This window comes from Camelus ferus, chromosome X, assembly GCF_009834535.1.
Source record: "Camelus ferus isolate YT-003-E chromosome X, BCGSAC_Cfer_1.0, whole genome shotgun sequence".
NCBI lineage: Eukaryota > Metazoa > Chordata > Mammalia > Artiodactyla > Camelidae > Camelus > Camelus ferus.
Genome location: NC_045732.1, coordinates 21,242,921 through 21,260,792, shown reverse-complemented (window position 1 = coordinate 21,260,792; position 17,872 = coordinate 21,242,921). Strand labels below are relative to the sequence as shown.

The following is a 17,872-nucleotide window of genomic DNA, read 5'->3' as shown; positions in this document are numbered from 1 at the left end:
GTGCAAGTGTAAACTGCTTTATGTCAATACAGGTATCCTGAGGATCGTGATTTCAGAAAATATGGACACACATCAAACAGACCTAAAGACGTGGAGAGGTACGAAAACAGAGAGCCTGCCAGGAGCCTACAGTGGAAGTCCAGGCATCTTCCTCCACCTTACCAAGAGAAGAAAGATCCGCGGAACCTTGGACCCCAAGCTCATCGACATGCTCCGAGAGAATTCCCAGAGACCAGTTCGGCGGCCAAGATATCCTGTGACTATCGCCATAAACATCGCAAGACCTCAGATGGAGACCAGGATTTTTCTGATGGAAGAACTCAGAAGTACTCTAAGGAGGAAGACAGAAAATTCAGTTCTCAAAAAGGCCCTGTAAATAGAGAGTCCAGTTGTTTTAATGCTGGAAGAGGGAGAGAGACTGAAAGTGGGCAAGTCAAAGAACCTTTTAAACCATCCAGGAAAGACTGCACTGCCTGTACTCATTCAGATAAATGCGATGTTGGTTTGAGACCCTGTAATGAAAAACGGAAGGACAAAATAAAGAAAGAAGGGGCTGGCAGAAAAGACAGCAACTCTTCTCGTAACCAACCCGATGAAAGTAAAAAACTTTCCAACGTGAAATCTTCACCTGCCATTCTTAGGAAGAAATCACTTACAGTTAAAGTAGATGTGAAGAAAACTGTGAGTGCATCCAGGTATTATCTTTGTTTTTTCTTAAGGATGTGTAATAACTGTTTCTGCCATCTTTATTTGAAGCTTTGAAAACAGAATTAATTGTATGCTTAGCGTCCATCAAGCAGGGAAGAATTGCCTGGGTTTTTTTTTTTTTTAAAAAAAAAAGCCCTGTAATGATGAATCCCACGATTAGTAATAGGGGGTGATCTCATGTCTGCTTGTTTCCACGTTATATCCCAAGATGCTTTCTGGGTGCAGGGCATTCTATGGAGTTGTTCCTCTTCATGAATTTACATGTCTTTATGCTGCTAGATTTTCTATATCCAGGGATAGGCTGGGTGGAGTTCAAGGAGACCTATTCCTCGCTCAGTTTTTCAGAACCTCTTTTCCCTGTTGCCTGAAATTCAGAGAATTTTTGACCTGGAAGGGACCTTAGCAGGTCCCTGATTTTATAGAGGAGAGGCTGTAAGAAATGAAGTGACCAGTCTTGAGTCAGCGCCTGGGGCTCAGATCCACTTGTCCCCTTGTGACTCAAGGAGGTGGATGACTTAACGTGGTTCTTGTTGCCATCTCAAAGGGACTGACACTCAATTGAATAGCTCCTCCTAAGTAGAGGAAATTAGGCTAGAGGCCTATTTTTAAGACATTTGGTTTAGCTCTTAATGATTCTTTAAAAAAAATAGATTGCTGTCATAATAGGCTATATTCTCCTAAAGTAGATTGCATGTTTTGTTCTATTATGAGTATCACCTCTGTTTATGGATTCTGAGAATAGTAAGGCACTGACACTTGGGTGTGTCAGCTAAGTCTGTTCATTACCGTAATACACCACCAGTATGTGAATTAAAAAGTGATGGACTATGTTGATTTGGTGCATTTATGGTCACAGTTGACTCATATCTGTATTTGAATCAAAAATAGGAGGAAACAAAATCCAAGGTTAGGATGTGATGGGGAGGCAGATAAACCCACAGTCTTTTTAAATTTTTTTAAACAAAATATATTTTGTTCCTTTCCTTAAAGTTAGATATGGCAGTCCCCCTCCCTGATATTTTTCTTACATTCATTGTACTTGCAAGAAATACTTTAAAATATACATGTGTATATTTACATGTGCATAGAAAGAATTTATAAATATGATTACATTACAGAAAGTGCACAGATAGAGGGGTGGGGGAAATCACCCATGATCCTAATACCCTAGGACAGTTGTATCAATATTTCAGTACAGCTCCTTTTATTTTTCTATGTATATATGGTTGTCGTAGTACTCTACTAATAATTTTGTATTCTATTTCATATAGTATGTCTTAAATCATTTTGTGCTATTATATGTCCTACTAGTTCTTAATTTTAAGAGCGCAAATGCTGCTGTAAGGATCAAGTTTAAGGATGCTACCTTAAGCTTTTTTCTTTCCAATTTTATATTATGAAAATGCTCAAACTTACAGAAAAGTTGAAAGTTGTACAGTGAACACCTATATACCTAGAGTCTACAATTAATATTTTATTCTACTTTTATAATCACATATCTGTTCATCTGTCATTACATCTAATTTTTTTCAATGCATTTCAAAGTGAATTGCAGATATGAGTACATTCCCTTTCAAATACTTCAGTATTTAATTTTTGTTTATAGTTTTTTCTTTTGAAGTAAAATTCGCAATCATATCACAAAAATCTTGGATTTTTAAATGAAAGTAATACTACTCCCATATTTAGTAAAGAAGAGTTTTATACTTAAAAGAGAATTAATAAGTTGGCTGTAGCACTTTTAAAGAATGCTAGAAATACCAATTTTGAAGGATTTTATTTTGATAGACCTCATTAGAGATGCTGAACACAGTTAATTTTATGATTTGATACTGAGAAATGGAAGTTTGATCTTCATCATGTGTCACAAAAGTAAGCTCCCTGAAATTGAGGCTGCTGTACCTTTTTGTTTTGAATTTATGAACTGTACATTGGTGAATTTCATGACCGATCTGTGGGGCCTGTTAGCACATGTTTGAGTTACCTGACAAAGACCTGTAGAACGACTTGTGTAATAAAGAGCTTCCACTGCCAATCCCTTCTGTTTAGTCTTAAAGAATAAATAACAATAAATATATGCACCTTCTCAGTGTGATAATGTATCATAGTCCACAATATCTTTCTTGCTGATTATAATTATTAATTGGTTAATGAGCTGTGGAAGGGTTTTGTGGGGTTGGATTTAGTTATGTGTGAACTGATGAAGTGTCCATAAAACAAAGGTTGCTAATACCCTCAATAGAGCCATGTTCTCAACTACTAACATAAATTAGATTTCCTCTGCTTGACGAGATTAAAATAATCATAGACTTCAGAGAGGTTTATTTGTTGGTTAAAATCTACAGAGTTTATCCACTTTTTTGGAAACGCTAAAGTGTTTCATTTTATGCATTTGTTTACATTAGCTTTGGTCAGGTGTTGATATGTTCTTCCAGTTATCAGCAGAGTTGGAAATATATGGCTATCACCTAGTGATTTTTCTAGATTACAGTTTGTATCTAGACCAGCAGTAAGTAGACACTTACTTGAATGTTCACTGCATCGTTAATACTTCTGTTAACAAAGATGATACTCTAGTGACCCCCTTTGTCCGAAACTGCATTATCAGAGACAGAAGTTATATCTGAGTCATAATTATGTTTCAGAATGTAAGTTCGGGAGTCACAATGTGAAAATTTGTACTAAGGTGATTATGAACCCCAAACACTAACTGTTGTATACATCTGGAAGTCTTGGGGCAGCTGAAGGGAGTTTGGGTTTAATGTTGGGCTGAGTGGGTGAGAGACTGAACCCTGGTCAGGCTAGGAAGGAAGTGAGAGGGAGGAGGAGGGCATACCAGTCTCCGGAGAAGAGTAAACTGGTGTGGGTGGACCCAAGGCTCATTTGACTTCCCAGGTGCTGGTACTAGGCATCTAGGATGAGAAGCTGGGCTAATGAAGTTGATAGGAGACTGAGTGCATCAGCCACATTTGCATGTAATCCTTTTATTTCCCACTGAAGAGATGCACAGAGAGCCTCCTTACCCCCATCAGGCCTTTTCCCATTCTGAAAGGGGAATGAGCTGGGTGATGAGCCCCAGGAGACATTGGAGCACTGATGCTCTGAAGAAAGAGATGCTGCGTAGGCCGGGGAACAGTGTGAAAAACCATAGTGAGGATTGAAGGAAGGTAACCTAATCACACAAGTTTACATATGATAGGCACTGATCAGCTGAAGGCAAAAAAAAGGTGTGGGTGGAGGTATTTTTGTGATACACAAACCTGCTAATTTGCCGTTACGTATCACAAAAAACTAAGGGTTTTTTCCCCCTGATATTTCTCATATACATTTCTTAGATCAAAAATTGAGAGAAGGTTCTCTTTCATTCTTATTTTTCACCCTAGCTTCTCTTAGTGTCTTTTAGGGGTCCTGGTATAGGGAGGTGAGCATTCTGTTTGGTGTTGGGATGCATAGGTTTTTGTCTTCTGGTATTCACTGAGCAGCTTTATGACATTGGGCAGATCAACCTCTTGGAGCCCAGATTAACCCATAGTTCCTCTGGGCTCTATGAGTCTGCTTCAATTGATCATGTGTTGATAACTTAAAGCTGGCTTGACAGGCTCATCATAGGAGTCTCTGAACTTTAGTATATAGTTGAGATTTTTTTTTATCATGAAAAATGAAAAAAAATTTAATTTGGTCTAAATTAAGTAAAAATTTAAAAATAAAAAGTAAGCCAAGAAAGTTAAAAAACAAAATTAAATTAGCCTCAATTAGAGTTCTGAAGTCTGTCATCTTTTTAGTTGAAATTCTCCTTTTCATATTATCCAAGTCATTTTCATTTGTCATTCAGCAGGTGTTGTTTGAGGACCTGCCCTGTGGGACAGTCTGTTAGGGTACCCTGGGACTATAAATGGTCATGGGATTCAGCTTCTTCTCCTCTGGTCTTATAGATGATAGCATGACATTGGTAACACCGTGGCCCAGTGCAGGGATACATGAGGTGGTGCACAACTCAGATGATCCCAAGCTGGGGGATTTGGGGAAGGCAGGACTTCTTTCAGGAGTTGGCATGTGAGCTAGGCTTTTGAAGGCTAGTATGTTTTAGACACGTGGAGATGAGGTGAAAGACATTCTATGTTTATAGGTTAACAAAGGCAGAAAACACACCTAGGAACTTTGAGCTGTGTGGTTCTGAGCAGTTGGTGAAATGCAGTAGAAGGGCAGGAGGCTGTGAAGGTTAAGACTGCCACACTGGCAGCCTGATGTTACAGGATAAGCTGATGGAGAGGGTGGGTGGCCCAGTTCTGGCTGCCAGAGGACTGCCTGCCTTCTGTGAAGTGGCTTGGAAGGGTGTTGGGGTTGACAAGGCCAGTTAGGGGACTTTTGAGAAAAAAGTAATGAAATGTTGAATTAAGTGGGCAGCCGTCTCCCTAATCCTTTTCCCTCAACTCCAGAAATTCTAAATGTGTTCTTAGGAAGACAGGAGCAAACTAATGATTGGGAAAGTGCTTAGTGAACTGTAGGGTGCTGTGCAAATTGTAGTTATTAGCTGGAAGAAAACCGAGAAAGGAAAACTTTGTGTGTGACATATGTATTTTGTTCTCTATTATAAGCTTCCAGAGGGCAGGGGATTATCCACTGGTTTTGGTGGTTGAGTTTTTGTCACTGTTGTTTTGCCACACAGTTGGTTCTGGGGATGGATCTTAATTGTGTATAAGAGGAAATTAAGGTTTAAGGTAGCTTTTATGTTTTCTTAGTTATGCACAATACTTAGGTGAATGTCAGGGAAAATATCCTTAAACAGAAAAGAAAAAATGGGGTGGAGTTGGAGGGAGCAGAGAACCTGGAAGATTTAATCGGACCAGTGTTAGAAGTAGTATTAGTAGAATGCAGGTGTTTGGCTATATTTTAATTTTTAAAACTGTCTAAAATGCATCTCAAGTAAGAACATTTGGTCTTTTCAGCTTTAGTTTTGTTGGGGATGTTTCCTTAAATTGTTAACTTGTTGATCAGTAATGTCATAGGAAACAGTAAAAAGGAAAATATGAACCCAAGAGGTGATTAAATTTACAAATGTGAATACCTAGAACATTTTGTGTCCTGAAATCTCTAGAAAGTTTTCCTTATAGCAAAAGTATAATTATTTTTAAAAGGTTAAATTTCAAAAAAATTTAAAAAAATTTTTAAAAAGCTAAATTTCAGGTTATACTATTTTCAGTAAAATGACCATTTAAATATTTTTATTAAAAATCTTACAGTAGAGTGATTTTTAGGGTTAAGTTTTTTAACTGATAGCAGGTTTAAACACTAAAATTACAGGAATTAAGTATAGCTTCAAAGCATACCACAGCACTTATATGGATTGAGGGTTGAGCTTGGAGTGGGGATAAGAGTTATGCCAGTAATAATAAATTACTAGGAAATTTTAATAATTATCTGGTGAAAAATTGGAAGCCTTTTATCAGTTGGTTTTATCTTAGGAGAAACTGAGGCTGCAATAAAAAACATTATCAACTGATTTCCCCTTATGGTTAGACCATTTTTATGGTTCTATTTAAACATCTTATTTTTCCTCCTGTAAAATGTTTTTTAAAACTGTATTTTGGGTATGGGTAGGCTTTTTGTACCATTAAACCCCTTTGAACAGAGCATTTGTAATTCTTTGTTAGTGGAGATTGTTACAGGGCCATTCTGGCTTCTAGCGTTTATCACTCAACGTCTCTTAGTACTAGTTGTCAGATACACCGTGGGAAGCTTGGAGCAGGTTAGGAGGAAGGGAAATGGACCTTCTAATGAAAGTCCTTCTGATGAATTAAGGAAACCTCAGCAGTGGCCTCAGCCTGCTGCATAATCACTCTTCCATGTTTCTGCCTTGGCAGGGAGTTGTCTCGAAGTGCTGGTTTGAGAGCACAGAGCATGGAAAGTCAGATAAAAGCCTTTCCTCTGATAAGTTAAAAATAGGTACTTCAAACCATCTTGTTAGAGAAGTTAAATTTTTTAGTTAAAAGAATATCTATAAGCCCCTCAACCCTGGAGCAGTTTTTGATATAAGGCTGTGAAGTGACTTAAATAAATAATTAAATATGTACATGTATACACCCACACCCCAGAATGTTATCTGTCTAATTGATTTTTGTCATATGAAGAGGTATTCTTTTTCTACTGGTGCTATTTAAAACATTGCAGGCTCTCTTTTGGATTTATCCTCAGAGCCTATAACATAATCATAAAGAACCCTAGCAGTTGTAAATCTCAATTCTTTGGATGGTGAATTTGATTTTCGGAAAGAGCCAAAAGCTATTTAGAGTTAAATGCAGAGGAGTAAGATGGGCGTAAGCTGGTTAGTGCCATTTGGGGTCCAAAATGAGGTATAAATATAAATAATGAGACATTTTCTTCTGGGATGCAAAAACTGCCTCCAGACGAAGAATTTGAGTAGTTTTAAGCAAAATTAGCATTCTTGGAATAAAGTATAGTTTCCCATTATGACATTTGGAAGGATTATGTTCATATGAATGCTTAACCTCTGGGATGCAAAGTAAAACAACCAAGACGTACATTGTCTCGTTATCATGACCCTTCCCCATGGGGCCATTGCAAAGATTAAAGGAGATAATGTTTGTAAACTCTGAGCCCCTTTGTCTGGCATGGGTAAGCCCTGAATATAGTTAGTTATATGTCATAATCGTGGCTTTGTAACGGTACTTAAAGGTCAGGAAAGCTCTTAATGAAAGTTGTAAAGATTCAGAAAGCATTAAAATGGTAAGATGGTTGGGATTATATAATAAATGGTAGTATTTCTTTAAGGATACATTTAGGGTAAACACTGTAATTGGTTCTAATGATCATAACTTTGCTAACAACTAAGAATATTTTCTGAGAGTTCAGTGAGACTTCGTAAGTGATTAAATTAATCTCAACAGAATTTGATTTCAAAATACTATTACAAGCTTCTCATTACTGACATAGAGGTATAAGGATTTTTATGAAGTCGGAGAAGTTATTATGTATGCTTGATATCAGCTTTTAAAGTATGGTAGTATTTCAAGATAGTGTAAACTTGCTGGCTTTACAATTTGATGGACATTTGGGAGTAGAAAATAATCTGACTATTTTTTGCATATTGAGTGTTTTTAATGCCTTGCTGTATTTTTTGAAGCAAAAATTGTTTAACTTAGAATTTTGAGGATTTTATTATTAAAGTGGCAAATATTTAATGATCTCTGATTTGGAAAGGAGAACTCAAAACCATGTGCCTATCGCTATTTTCTCCTACTCATTATTGTACATGTTTTATGGCATACAATTTAGTGCCTTAATTATAAGAAAAGATAAGCATCTTTTTAGTTTTATAGCTATCTTGATTCATTTTAATAAGTTATTTTCTCAGTAAAATAGTTTCAAATTTAGTTAAACATTTACAAATTATTCTAGGGTTGCTTCTAGCTATTCCACAGAGAGACAGATGTCACATGATTTGGTTGCTGTTGGCAGGAAAAGTGAAAACTTTCATCCAGTGTTTGAACATCTTGACTCAACTCAGAATACTGAAAACAAACCTACAGGAGAATTTGCTCAGGAAATCATAACTATAATCCATCAAGTTAAAGGTTGGTATATTTTGCACATGCATTAGGGATAACAAAAATAATGTACTGACTTTTCACAAGATATAGGTAAATATCTGTGATATTGTAATAATAATTAATATTTCATTATAAGTTATCTCATTAATTAGGAAATCTGTTGACAAGAGTAGCACATATTAATTCAAGTCTAGTTGTTCTTTATATGTAGTTCTCGTAACTTGGTGCTTCAATTCATAATAAATTAGAAATTGAAAGTTATGAAGAAAGATGTTGGCTGCTGCAAAAGACAGGTACTGAGAACAGAAAGAAACAGTAACTGATAAAGGAATAGGAAGGAGGAAGCAACAAAAGCAGATATGAAAGTCAAGAAATCTGGAAGTATATAGGTCATATGGTCATATTCTTAAAGCCCCTGAGGGCATTACTGGGACTTTGTGCCATAAGGGTGATGCTAAGTGGTCAATAAAAGAGTCCATTTCGATTTGTTGTACTTTATGACATCAGGGAGTTGCATAATAAACATTTTAAAGATTTACATTGACTTGTTGTGTTTTGTTTTTGCTTCTGGCCAATTTCCATTAGTTGGAAAATACAGTCATGTAAAATAACTCCTCACTGATGTTGCATAAATAAGGCAGTTGTGGGTATTATAAACAGGAGACTTTTGAGAATTTCAGATTTTTAATTTTATATTTCTTACTAGATAATTGTGTTAATCTTTTTACCTTCATAAAGTATTTTTTGAAAATGAATTATTTTCTCTGCATACCTCAAACTAAGGCATATATTTCCTTTAAAGCATGCAGTTTGTCTGAAACAGTTCACCTTCTCAATTCCAGCCCCTCTTACCCAAAGGAAGTGTGATTCTTGGCAGAAAGGGAGCTGGTATTGCAGAAAAACCTAGGAGATGGTCCCAGAACAGGAACAGTAAGTTAGGGAAAAGGATTGCTTAAGTAGCGTTCTGATGGGTCAAGTATGTTGTCTTTCTCTTAATTCTGTTAAAAGCCTGTAGCATAATCACTTTCAGAATGTCTTCATGAACTTCAGTTAATGTTAATTAAAATAAAATAGCATTAGGAGACCTTCTGTGATATGTAAGCATAACATTTAGCATTTGTTCAGAATTGTTTTGATGTTTTAGGGTTGCTTTTGGAGTTATTTTTTACTCTAGGTGAACTATAGAGCTCTGTACCATCTTTACTTCCCAGATATAGTAAGATCTTACCTTGGAGAAGAAAGATCCTCACTTTGAGAGAGCCACTATCTTTCCCCTGGCAAGTAAGCAGGCATGTCAAATAGGACCAGAATCCTTGGGTTCATAAATCCATTTGCTGTTGTTTGGGCTTGGGAAAGCATGTGAGCACTGCAAATTAGTCTGTGGAATAAATTTAGGTCCTATATATTTTCAAGAGAATACAGGTTGGATATTTTTAATAGTCCCTTCTTCCTGTGCTTATTATAGATAATCTTTTAAGTGGAATCGGTTTTACACTAAGACTATTTGTTTCCTTTTTCAGCAAATTATTTTCCATCGGCCGAAATTACCCTACATGAGCGTTTCTCAAAAATGAGAGATACACATGCTGCAGATGTAAATGAAATTAAATTGAATTCAGATCCAGAAATTCACAGGTAATGACTGATTATTGTATGCCTGTTTAACTTATAGGAATAAGCCTCAGAACAGATATGGGAAGGTGCTGCCTGCCTCTTGGGCTTCCTTTAGCCTCTAGGACTGCATTTCCTGCCTAAAAACAGGGCTACCCAAGCAGGTACTGGGCCAGTGCACTTTGATAGACTAGGTTGTATTGACGCCGTGACTAGCATTGTTTAAATGTATAGGATTTTGAAAATATTTACCTTCCTAACTTTGATTCTGCTGTGTCTATAGTAATTGCCTACTGAAGTTATCACTGGAAGAATTGACAGTTGTCGAGCCATTGAAATCATGGGTTGCTTCATGTGGTCAGAAATGGCTGTTATGAGGGCAGCTGGATGAAAATATGTGTCTTCTACTGGCACCTGTCCAAGCAGGTGGTGTGCCCTATCTTGTGAGCTGAGTTGAATCAATGTTAGAGTGCAGTAGATCACTGGAGACACAGACTAGTGATTTGAGAAGGCTTCACTGTGATGTTTTTTACAGGATATGTATGTCCTGAGAGACTGCCATATATATGAAAAACCACCTGGTAGCAAGTTTATTTTGCTTCCTCCAAGACACTCCAGCCTTATTTCAAATTCCATTCTGCAGTAATAGAATCGAGGTACCAGTGTATTAACATAATTGTTTAATTGTAATATACCTTTATTATTTTAGGAGAATAGATATGTCTTTGGCCGACCTTCAGAGTAAACAAACTATGGTATATGACTCAGAACAGGTAAGTGAATAGAATTTTTCATGAGAGATTATCTTATTGTTGGTATACTAATGAGAAAGGGAACTGGTGATTGTTGAGTGAAAAAAAGATAGTTAAAGTAGATGAAGAATGAGACCCAGGAACCTGAAATTTACAAAGCTGTCCAAGTGACACTAGTTTTTAATCAGGTTGCAGAGAGAACACTGGCATAAGACAAAAATATTCCCTAAGGGAGACTGTCCTCAAGGGCAACAGCTTTGTAAAATTGACACAAAATTACAGTGTTTAGTATTCATTCCAAAACTTCACACTGTGAAGCTTGCAGAAACTATGTTTCATACCTGTTTTTTTCCTGAAGCAGTCATGTGGTATATATTTTTAAGTTGTATGTGGAATGAATGCAAAGGAACTTAGTTTCATTTGATATTGCCCTTCTGTTTACTGAAGAGTGTATGAAAGAGTCTATGGAGTATGAACTAGCAAAATAATGGAAATAATACTGAATTTTTTCATTGCCCCCCCCCCATTTCCCCCATTTGTTTACTAATTAGGAAAACGATCTTAACTAGCTGGGGGGAAGAAAACTAGAACGTGTTTCAGAAAAAGTATATCAAGTTCCAAAAGAACTGCTAATTTATTCATTGAGAGTGAAGAGTTTTTGTAGAGGAGAGATTTTAATACATTTGTGATAGAATATACAAATAATTTTTTTCACTTGTTAATGGTTATAGTTTTTAAAGAACTTACAGAGATAGTTTATTGAATAAGTGATAATTTTCAGAAATTTCTACTCATCAAAGTACTATAATAAACTTATAGGAAATCTGAGGATTTAAAAAAAAATCACCTCTAGTTCAGCCATTTAACACAAAATGTTATTTGTTTTTTCTTGCAGTCTTATACTTGGCCCTGTAACATAGTCGCTATCATAGTATATGCAGTTTTGGATGTTTTTTCTTTGTACTTAAATTATAATAACATTCCTTTTATGTAAATCTCTGAACTTCCAACGACCTTTTATAATTGAGGCTTTTTAAGTTTTAATTAACTTTTTTCGATAAGTGTTTTTCCATGTTTACTTGCACATAGTCTATATTATCATAATTTAAATGCTTGTATATTATTCCTATGACTTAAATTTACCATAAAATTATTCTTCCCTTCCCCTTTAAATTTTTTTAACACTTGTTACTTTCATTGTTTTGTTATTTTTTAAATATAACATTTTAAATATACTTGGGTAGATAGCCTTTTCTTTGGTATAGAGTTTCAGAAGTGGGATTCCTGGTTCAATATTAAGAACTTTTCTGACTGTGTATTGTCAATTGTGTTTCAAAATATTTTTATCAGTTTACATTACCATTAGCAGAATGAGTACAAGATAACTTATTTGGGACTTTTACTTAAGGTTCTTGTTAGATATGGTCTTTGTGCAACTAACAGTAATGTGAATGGTTTGTCTTCTGTCAAAATTCCTCAGACTCTGGTCAAAATAATAGACCCAAATGACCTACGACATGACATTGAAAGAAGGAGAAAAGAACGGTTACAGAATGAAGATGAGCACATTTTTCACATAGCTAGTGCTACAGAGAGGTAATCAGTAGATGAAAAACATCCTGTTATCAGAGAGCTTTTGGTTTTAGCATATTTTCCAATTTTTTGTATGTGATGATAATTTTCACTTTAGTGTAGGGATTTAATCCTTCAAATCCATTTTATATGTTTAAGTGAAATCTATTAAAATGTTTCAGTTATTCAGTGATCATCATATGCTGTTTGATGGAAACAACAAAAATTATGGGGTAGGTGAGTATTTGAGGTCTTTGTAATCTAGAGAGAAGTGTAACAGCTGTTTGAATATTAACAGGAGCCAAGACCAGCAAATTTATGGACTGTTTGGCTCAAACTGATTGAAACTCTGACACATTCTGCCCTTAGATTCTGGTATTCTTTGAATATTGCAAAATTTCCTGAGTTTAGTGCCATTCTCTTTCAGAACTCTTCATGGGTGTTTGCCCATGAAACAGAGGCAGGCATAGTTAAAAAAAAAAAAAAAAGTGCAGAGGAGACCTGAGTTTCAATCCTACCTCTGCCAGTTTACAGGCAGCATGCTCTTGGGCAAACTTGTTTAGTTTCTAGAGCCTTTTCCTCTATAAAATGAGAATAACCAATTTATGACTGAGAGGTTAAAAATAGTAAATGAACTGGCACATATGAAGTATTTATGCCATGTATGGCAAATTGATTGTCAGTAGATCGTTGTTTTTCTTTCCAAATCCTGTACCTCCTTTTAGGGTCTCTGAGTATTCTAGATTGGTCCCAGTTCATATCTGAGAGCTATGTGGAACTCATGGCAACTCTGGGACCCCATAAGATTATGAGATATAATTGAATAAGAGAAAATTTCCAGTTCACCTGAGGGTCCTCAGACTATTTGGATCTCCCAGAAGGTGGGAATATATGAATAGGAAGGGTCAGTGCTAATTCTCTATCCATAGTCCTTAGTTTCAAATGCTAAGATATTTGACTAGACTTTTAAGTCATGTCTGTGGCTAATGAGGTCAAGATATATGGAGCTTGTTTAAAACTGGACTTGATTCTGACAATAACTTTGGGACTAATTAAAAGATAGCAAAACTATGTGTTGAGGCATATAAAACAATTGAAAATAAGATAGTTAAAATCTTGTCCCTCGGTGGGTGAAATATGACATGACATTTTTGTGCTCTTTAGTGACACAAGCTCTCTGTCATGCTTTTCTTGACTCAGCAAGTGTAAGAAACTCAGTGTACCAAGAAAGAGGGGTTTTAAAGCTAGTTTAATCAACATATTATAAAGACCATGTAAGGTTCAGAATATATCTTCACCCTTTGAGGTGATGAAGAGCTTGAGCAGTGGAGTGACACCTGAGTTCACTGCCTGGCTCTGTAGACACCTAGCTATGTGACTGACCTTGGGCAAGTTACTTAATCTGTTTCTCAGCTATAAAGTAGAGATTAGAATTATATTTACCTCACGATGGAGGTGAGGATTAGCTAAGGTGGTGCATATATGGAACAGAGTAGCTGGTCAGTGTTAAGTGTTATTAATGTTAGCTTTGAGGATGGTGTTCTAGTGTGCACAAGTATCTTCATGCCAGGTGTTTTTTGCTGGGCTTTATTTGTAGTGGATGGTTAATGTGGCATGGTAGAGCCATGATGATTTTTTTTTCAGGGTTAATAGTTTTTGATATATGAAGAGCTCTTAGGTGAAAATAAGAATAAAATATGAATAAATAATTCACAAAAGAAAAATTATAATCATTGTCATTATATGTTCAATCTCACTGATAATCAGAAAGATGTATACTAAAAGCAATGTAGAATCAGAGGCCATGATGATTTTTAATTGATATATTACTTACAATAAAATTCACCTTTTGCAAGTGAACAATTCAGTAGTTTTTAGTATAATCACAAAGTTGTGCAACTGTCACCACTGTCTGATTCCAGAACATTTTCATCACCCCAGAAAGAAATCCTGTACAAGTAGTTGTCACTCCCTATTTTTCCCTCCTCCCAGCCCCTGGCATCCCCTAAATCTACTTTCTATCAGTATGAATTTGCCTATTCTTGACATATAATTGCAGTCATAATATGTGATCTTGTGACTGGCTTCTTTCAGGTAGCATAATGTTTTTAATGTCTTCTGTGTTGTAGCTTGAATATTCCTTTTATGGCTGAGTAATACTCCATTGTATGGATATGCCACATTTTGTTTATCCATTCACTAGTTGACAGATATTTGGGATGTGTCTACTTTTTGGCTAGTGTGAATAATGGTACTGTGAACATTTGTATGCAAGTTTTTGTATGGACATATGTTTTCACTTCTGTATACACCTAGAATTGGAACTGCTGGTTCATGTGATGACTATTTAACTTTTTGATGAACTGCCAGGCTGTTTCCACAGTGAGTGCCCCATTTCATATTCCCACTAGCAGTGTGTGAGGGTTCCAGTTTCACTGCATCTTCACCAGCACTTGTTATTAATCATGCTTTAAAAAAGTGATATAGAACCTTTAATCTTGCACTTTTATCCTAATTCGATTTCCTTGTTAACATAAAAACATTTTATTTTATCCTTTTCTCTTAAAAATTCAGTTTATCAAAATTGACCTCATTAATATTTTTTGCATAAACCTTGTTAATCAAGTCATCATATAGATTTCCATAGAAATTCAGAAGAGATAAAATCATCAATCATAGGATGTAGCTATTTCCCACCTGTGTGGTTTCTTTTTCTTCCCTTAAAAGTTGTGTGTAGTCTCTGCATTTGTGTTTGCTCATCGTTGTACCCCCACTGCCTTGGGCTCAGTTTATAGTTGAGTGAATGAAGACTTTCCAGTGGTGTAGACGGACAGAAGAGACTGAAATTGTAATGCATTTAGATCTGGATCACTTTTTATTCCCTGATACCTTAGAATCCTTCCCAAGCAAGCCTCACACCTAGGGCATTTTGTCTTATCTGCAAGATTCTGTTCTCTATTTTTTCCTACTTCTGACCAACCTCTTACTGTAAAGTCTCCACGTCTTCTCCTGACACACTATTTCTCCCTCTTGTCACCATCCCTACAGTGTTATTGAGGTGCTGTGTTGTACAGGCATGGTGTGTAAGATAAAGCAGCCTTAAGAGTACATCAAACTGCCTGGATTTTCTTTTTAGCTAGGCGGGTTATAGAAAACATCAGTTTTCATTTTTGCTGTTGTAACAATCTATATACTGAACTAGTTCACTTTACAAAGACCTTTTATTCATATATTCAACAAATATTTATAAATGTCTATGTCTAATCAGTGTTCTAAGCACTTGGGATCCAGTGGAAAAGCACACACAGAGCCCTGATCCTCGTGGGGCTTACAATTTAATGGTAGGAGAAAGAAAAAGAAACGAATACAAGTTGGTGAGTGATAGGTGAAAAATGAGGCAGAAGAGGAAGTTTAACACAGTAATATGTGTGGTGTGATTTTATTTAGGATAGTTACGGAATGGTCTTACTATTTCTTGAAAAAATTGAGCAGGGATGTGAATTAAGTGAGGGCATTAGCCATGGGATAGTATTTCAAGAGAGGGAACAGCAGATGGAAAGATCCTGAGGCAGGATCACGCTTGCTCTTGTTTAAGGAATAGAAAAGGAGCCAGTAAGGTTATAGCAATGAAGAAGGGACAAAGTTAGTTGGTGTGGCCAAATCTCAAAGGGCCCTGAAGGACATGAAGATTTTGTAATTTACTCTGAGTGAGATTAGAAAACATTTTGGATTCTAACCCAAGAGGAGACATAATCTCATTTAAATTTTAAAAGGATTACTGTAGTTGCTGGATGGAGAATGGACTATAAGAGCTAGAGAAAAAATGATTTCTTTCTCATGTAAAAAAAGATTAGAGGCAGGAAGTCATGCATGGTAGGGCAGACACATCAGAGAACTGGGCTCCTTACTAGATCTTGTTCCTCACATACGCTCTGCATGGAGTCTTCCTCCAGGATGGGCACTTGTGCCCTAACCACCATGTCCACATTTTAGCCTTTTCTTTAAAGACTTCCTGGAATTAACACATGATGCTTCAGCAACATTGGTCAAAATTTAGTCTCATGGCCATGCCTAGCTGCAGGGAGGCTGGGAAATAGATTCTTTAACTTGAACACTCAAAAGGTTTACTTTTTTTTTACTGTGGTAAATTATACATATCACAAATTTTACCATTTTTACCATGTTAAGTGTACAACTCATTGGCATTAAGTACATTCACTGTGTTGTGCAACTATCACCACTACCTACCTCCAGAATTTTTTCATCTTCTCAAATAGAAATTCAGTGCCAACTAAGCAGTAACTCCCCATCCCCTCACCCCTAACCCCTGATAGCCTCTATTCTTTCCATCTATGAAGTTGCCTATTCTTCATAAATAAGTAGAATCATGCAATAATTGTCCTTTTGTGTCTGACTTACTTCACTTGGCATGTTTTCATCCATGTTGTATCATGTGTCAGTATTCTATTAAAATGATTTATTCTTTTATAAGTCTGAATAATTTTCGCTATATGGCTATACCACAGTTTGTTTATCCACTTTTCTGTTGCTGGGCATGTGGGTTGTTTCTGTCTTTTGGCTACTGTGAATAATGCTGTTATGAACATTGGCGTCATCATTTTGATTATAGCCATCCGATCGGGTTGTAAGTAATATCTTGGCAGTTTCAATTTGCATTTCCCTAATGACTAATGATGTTGAGCATCTTTTCATGTGCTTTTTGTGTGTCTTCTTTGGAGAAATATCTGTTCAAATCCTTTGCCCATTTTTAAATTGGTTTGTCATCTTTCTATTGTTGAGGTGTTAGAGTTCTTTGTATATTCTGGATATCACTTCTTTATCAGATATATGCTTTGCAAAGAGGATTTTGTAGTCTGTTGTTTTGTTTATAGAAGTAGTAGTACATGCTATTGGTGAATATTTGAAAAAATATAGTAAATTATAAAAACAAAAATATAAGACGTTCTTAATTTCACCAGTCAGGGATGATTACTGTTAATATTAGTACATTTCCTATCATTTATTTTTTCATGGGCATATTATAGATATATATATATTATATGTAAGTGAAACTATCCTCAGTTATGACTTTGCCCCATACTCTTTTGACTTACTATCATATCAGAGCATTTTGAGAGAACATGGGGGATTTTAACATTTCAAAAAATCCTGGGTGGCTATTGCATGTCAGGTTCTGGGTTCAGAGCTGAGACCACAGAACGAACCACAGTGCCCCCTCTGAAGGGACTGCAGCTTGTCTGGTGAGACAGGGGTTTGTAACCAGCATTTATGAACATGAGTGATACATGTGAAGACCCCCAAATGCTACACATGCGCACAGGAATGGTACCTAGTCCACCTCTGAGGGGTCTGGAAAAGCCTTCTTGGAATAGGTGAAAATGGGGCTAAATCTTGAGGCTGATCTAAGTCGGAAGGAAATTACAGCAGAAGGAACTGCATGGGCAAACGTGTGGAAGCAGGAGAGATTGTGGTGTGTGCCGGGAACCACACAGAGCTGAATGTTCCCACAGCTCAGCCTGAGTGTTGGGGAGATTGGAATGAAGCAGCCAGGCGAGGCAGTAAGTGCGAGAGCAGGAAGGCCCTTGGGGGTCAGTGATGAGGAGTGTGGATTTTGTTCCCGTGTCAGTGGGGGTCCTGTGG

The 17,872-nt window shown here is 36.4% G+C and overlaps 1 protein-coding gene across 10 annotated transcripts in view; it reads left to right on the top strand.

Moving 5' to 3' along the window:
• The window catches only part of BCLAF3 (BCLAF1 and THRAP3 family member 3), a 51,989-nt gene that overhangs the window by 16,123 nt on the left and 17,994 nt on the right, over nt 1-17,872 (top strand). For 7 of the 10 annotated variants that reach the window (XM_032474410.1, XM_032474408.1, XM_032474404.1 and 4 more), the window contains 5 exons: nt 33-695; nt 8,125-8,300; nt 9,797-9,911; nt 10,597-10,660; nt 12,120-12,235. In XM_032474410.1, the coding sequence (XP_032330301.1) occupies nt 33-695; nt 8,125-8,300; nt 9,797-9,911; nt 10,597-10,660; nt 12,120-12,235 (1,134 nt within the window). Of the gene's footprint in view, nt 1-32; nt 696-8,124; nt 8,301-9,796; nt 9,912-10,596; nt 10,661-12,119; nt 12,240-17,872 lie in introns of those variants that run through there. The other 3 variants (XM_032474409.1, XM_032474411.1, XR_004317774.1) reach the window with 3 other exon arrangements.